Here is a 4,631-nt window from a genome sequence, read left to right as displayed (position 1 = left end):
GCTGTGAGCACAGACTCAACCCCACAGCACAGGACTCAAACCCACCAAGAGTGAGATCATGACCTGGACAGGATCTCAACTAGAGTCAGATGTTTAACCTACTGAGCCACCCAGGCACCCTCATAATCTTTTCTAATAAGATAGAATATATTGTTTTATTTGCACTTTGTAGTTGAAATTAGAACTATAAAATTACTATAAAACTAGAACTATAAAATTACTGATCAATTAAACTAGACAGCAAAAAACTCATTCTGAGTTTTCTCTTAAGAAAAAAAAATAGTACAAAACTTTTATGTTGGTTGAAGGAGGTGTTTTTTCTTTTAAATTTTTTTTTTTCTCTTTGTACAGGGATTTTATCCCCAGGTGAGTTCCAGCTTAAGAATGCAGAAACAGCAATTTAAATTACGTTTATTTAAAAATGATTTATAGTGTATGCATTGCATGTACTGGCGTTTTATAAATGTTCACACACTTATTCCTCCTAACAATCTGCTGAAGTAGATACTATCTCTGACGTCCATTTTGCAGGTGAGAAACTAAGGCAGAGACGGTTTAAATGAAATTCCTACCCTGCCATTGTGAAGCAGAGGGCTGCTCGGTGCCACTTTGCAGCTCGAGAGCAAGTCCTCTTTCCTCCTGCTTCCCTTCCACACCCATCCACCGGGTAACCCCACGCTCCTCACAGACCTGCACCTGGAATCACACCGAAGCCATCTGAAACCTACATGTAATCCAGCAACAACAAAAGTCATTTACACTGAGGTGAGAAATGAGCTGCTGAACGACACAGTCGAGTTACCGGCTTGAAAGGTCTGATTGATTAGAAATCCGTCAGAACTAAAATAGGACTGCAGTTACTTCTCCAGAGAGCATTTCAAATCCCCGGAGGCAGGCAAGTCCACACAACAGGGAAAGGAAATGAGATTTGGGAACATAAAACAAGGAAGTGCCATTGGAGTGGTGATCTAGCGCTTAAGTATTTCACAGGAACACCTCTTTTTGCTGTTCAGGTGAGCACAGGGTGCTACTCCCACTAGGCATCAGCTCCTGGTCCCTCCGACCCTTGGACCCCAGGAGCCCAACGCAGCCTTCCCTCCACCCCCCAACAGCTCGGATATGACCACCAGCGTTATACTTCACGGACTAATTCACACCGTCTACACCAAAAAGGTGGTGTTCATGGATTTACTCCAACTCTGGAAGTTCCAGAATTGCAGAGGAAGGAAGATAAGTAGGGATAAGACACTCAGTCCTAAGTTAAACATTAAATTGACCTCTTGACACCGGTCATCCCCTCATCCCTTCACCCCTTCAGGATATGACACAAAGTATGATTTGTTTGTGAATGTAAAATGGAACCGGCGAACGAACGTTCTTATGTCTGCTGTGAGATGACAAATGTATTTTAACAGAGTCTCCTTATGCAGACGGAAGCAAACTAATCAAACCAAAACACATTTATGCGTTAAGTAGCAAGTAGAAAATCATGTCACCCCTTCTCCGGGCGTTATTCCCCCACCCGGATAACTAACATTCGTCAAGACAGACGCCGGTCTCGCGTAAATGGCACAGACTCAAGCAAGGCCACTCACGCCCTCTTTGGGGACTGGGCGGAAAGGGAACACGCCCGAGTCGCCGGGACACCCGGGAGGCCTGGCACGCGGGTCCCCCTCCACCCCGGGGGCGGGGCCGCGCGAACCTTCCGCACCCGGGAATGACCCGGGGCGCCGGGAATTTCCCTGCCCACCCCCCCCCCCCCCACTGCGCCCTGCGCCGCGCCGAGTCCACCGGGGATAAAAGCGGTTCTCCCGGCTCGGGGAGCCACAGAGTCCGCTCCGCCAGCCCTCCCGCCAGCCGTCCAGCTCCAGCCACCGCCGCCGCGACTCCCCGAGCTGAGCCCCATGGCCCGCACCGCGCCCCGCGCTCCCCGGCTCCTCGGCGCCGCGCTGCTGCTCCTGTTCCTGGTCCCCGCCGCCCGGCGCGCCGCAGGTGAGGCCCGGAGCCCGCGGGGGGACGGGGTGAGGGTGCGAGTGGGGGAGGGGGAGGGGTGCGCGCCCCGGGCCCGCCCGCTCACCCAGCCTGCTCTCCCCGCAGCGGCGCCCGTCGTCACCGAGCTGCGCTGCCAGTGCCTGCAGACCGTGCAGGGCATTCACCCCAAGAACATCCAGAGCGTCAAGGTGACGCCGTCGGGCCCCCACTGCGCCCACACCGAAGTCATGTAAGTGACGCCCCGCGCTGCCGCGGTTCTGGCCGTCCCCCCCGCCCCCATGCCCCTCATCCCGCGGCCCGGCCTCCCGCCAACGGGGACTCTGCTTTGTCTCCGCAGAGCCACTCTCAAGAACGGACACGAAGCCTGTCTCAACCCCGAAGCCCCCGTGGTCAAGAGAATCATCGAAAAGATGCTAAGCAAGTGAGTTATGCTTTCTGTTGACGCGTGCCGCTAGAGCCCTTGGTCACGGATCCTGGCAAATGCGTCTGGGAAGTTTGATCAAGGAAACCTAGGTTTCGCTGAAAAACAAAATTATTCATTCACAATGACCTTTGCTATTAAGGTCATTAAGCCTCTCCTATGCCAGAGGGATATTTCCAGTGCCCTCTGTCCCCACGCAAATGAGTGTGGGTGCATGTGGGTTCCTAAAAGCTGAATTGGATTTGGCCAGTGATGTTCAAATGCTTCCCACCCATTGAGGAACACACAGTATTCAGCTCCATCCCTGGTGAGCTTCTGCTCTGAAAAGTGGCACCCTTAGTTTTGGGCAACATGGGCCGCTGAAGCTTAATCGTGAAGAGCAAGGACTTTACTGTGAATCCCTGCCCTAACTGTAACCTAGGCCCCACCTCTGATTATTCCTGTGTCCCCAGGGAAAGTACTTAATCTGTTCAAGTCTCCGTAATATAAAAGAAATAAAAATAGCTACCTAAGGAGGTCTGCCTTGGGGCTTAAATGATGTCCTGAAAGTACTTTTTTAGCCCACTGTGACATTACCTTCTAGCTTTTTGAAGCTAATAATACAATTGTGATCACAGACAGCACCTTATTCCTAATTAAACACCATCCAGGAGCCCGGCATTTTCCTGCCACCCATCACAGTGGTGTAGGTGGTAACCACGTGGCAACCACATGTCACAGGACTATGCAGTCAACTTATGGAGTCCTATTAATGGCAACCATTTCTTTTTCTTTCTTTCTTTCTTTTTTAATCACAGGGGCAGCAACAACTGAGCTAGAGAGAGAAGGCAGAAGTTCATGGCTTACTGTGGCAGCCTCAGTGGAATGGGATAGAAAGAAAAGAAACCAAAGCCTCCAGGGACCATCTGGACTGTGTTCAATCTATTTGACTGTTCCCTAGGAGTATTCGTCTATTTTCAACATATGTATTTATTTGTTTATTTATTTATTTATTTATTTTTCAAAGCTAGCATAGTAATGTTCTAGCTAATATTTAAAGATATGAATTTGGTAATTTGCTGTACTATTATTTTTAAAGGTCACTTTTATGCTAAAGTTAGTTCAGTTCCTTTTAATTTGTAAGTGATGAGTCTTAAATGTTCTTCATTCATTAAACTATATTATGTATCGGGGGGAGGGGGGGAACCACGCCCTGTCATTCCCTATGATAAAGGCTGGAGATAAATAGTTTGGGATCCAAGCACACAGGTCACTGTTAAGGTTGTGGAATGTATGTGTGCATTTATTTTTGTACTGCTCAGAAGAATGCCAGTTGTTATTTATTGAGAGAGTTTTACAGTACGTGGTCAACACTTCTGATGTTGAAGCTTTGAAAACTCCACAATGTTTTTAAATATCCCTTGGACATTTTATGTCTTCCTTGTAAGGCATAATGCCTTGTTTACTGGTAATTATGTAGTGTTTCTCTATGTCTTGGGATAGAGAAGTTTAAATATTTATTGGTGTATTTTTACAAATTGCATGAAAATAAAGCTTTTTACAAAAGTTTCTTGCTTAGGTTTGTTTTTTTCTTCTTGATCTGTTATTCCTCCTGAATAGGCAAGCCCTGGAAATTTATAACGGACTGTAGGGCACACCCACGTAGAGACTGCCACTAGTGGGCGCTCCTTCCATATTTTTTTCAAAGTCCTTGCAGTGCCTCCCCATCTTTAGAATCTCTGTTTACTTGCAGCCACTCTGGAAAACAGTGTGGAGGTTCCTCAAATAGACCTACCCTATGACCCAGCAATAGCACTGCTAGGAATTTACCCAAGGGATACAGGAGTACTGATGCATAGGGGCACTTGTACCCCAATGTTCATAGCAGCACTTTCAACAATAGCCAAATTATGGAAAGAGCCTAAATGTCCATCAACTGATGAATGGATAAAGAAGATGTGGTTTATATACACAATGGAATACTACGTGGCAATGAGAAAGAATGAAATATGGCCCTTTGTAGCAACATGGATGTAACTGGAGACTTATGCTAAGTGAAATAAGCCATACAGAGAAAGACAGATACCATATGGTTTCACTCTTATGTGGATCCAGAGAAACTTAACAGAAACCGATGGGGGAGGGGAAGAAAAAAAAAAAGGTTAGAGTGGAAGAGAGCCAAAGCATAAGAGACTCTTAAAAACTGAGAACAAACTGAGGGTTGATGGGGGGTGGGAGG

At 47.4% G+C, this 4,631-nt stretch overlaps 1 protein-coding gene across 1 annotated transcript; it reads left to right on the top strand.

Moving 5' to 3' along the window:
• Nucleotides 1–1,788: 1,788 nt before the first annotated feature.
• Nucleotides 1,789–3,961, top strand: LOC122478797 (growth-regulated alpha protein-like). Its single transcript, XM_043572479.1, has 4 exons — nucleotides 1,789–1,992; nucleotides 2,098–2,221; nucleotides 2,330–2,413; nucleotides 3,211–3,961. Exons 1-4 carry the CDS (start codon nucleotides 1,905–1,907, stop codon nucleotides 3,224–3,226), a joined length of 312 nt encoding a protein of 103 aa, XP_043428414.1. The 5' UTR covers nucleotides 1,789–1,904; the 3' UTR covers nucleotides 3,227–3,961.
• Nucleotides 3,962–4,631: the final 670 nt, after the last annotated feature.

This window comes from Prionailurus bengalensis, chromosome B1 (genome assembly GCF_016509475.1).
Source record: "Prionailurus bengalensis isolate Pbe53 chromosome B1, Fcat_Pben_1.1_paternal_pri, whole genome shotgun sequence".
NCBI lineage: Eukaryota > Metazoa > Chordata > Mammalia > Carnivora > Felidae > Prionailurus > Prionailurus bengalensis.
This window is presented reverse-complemented; position numbering and strand designations above follow the sequence as displayed.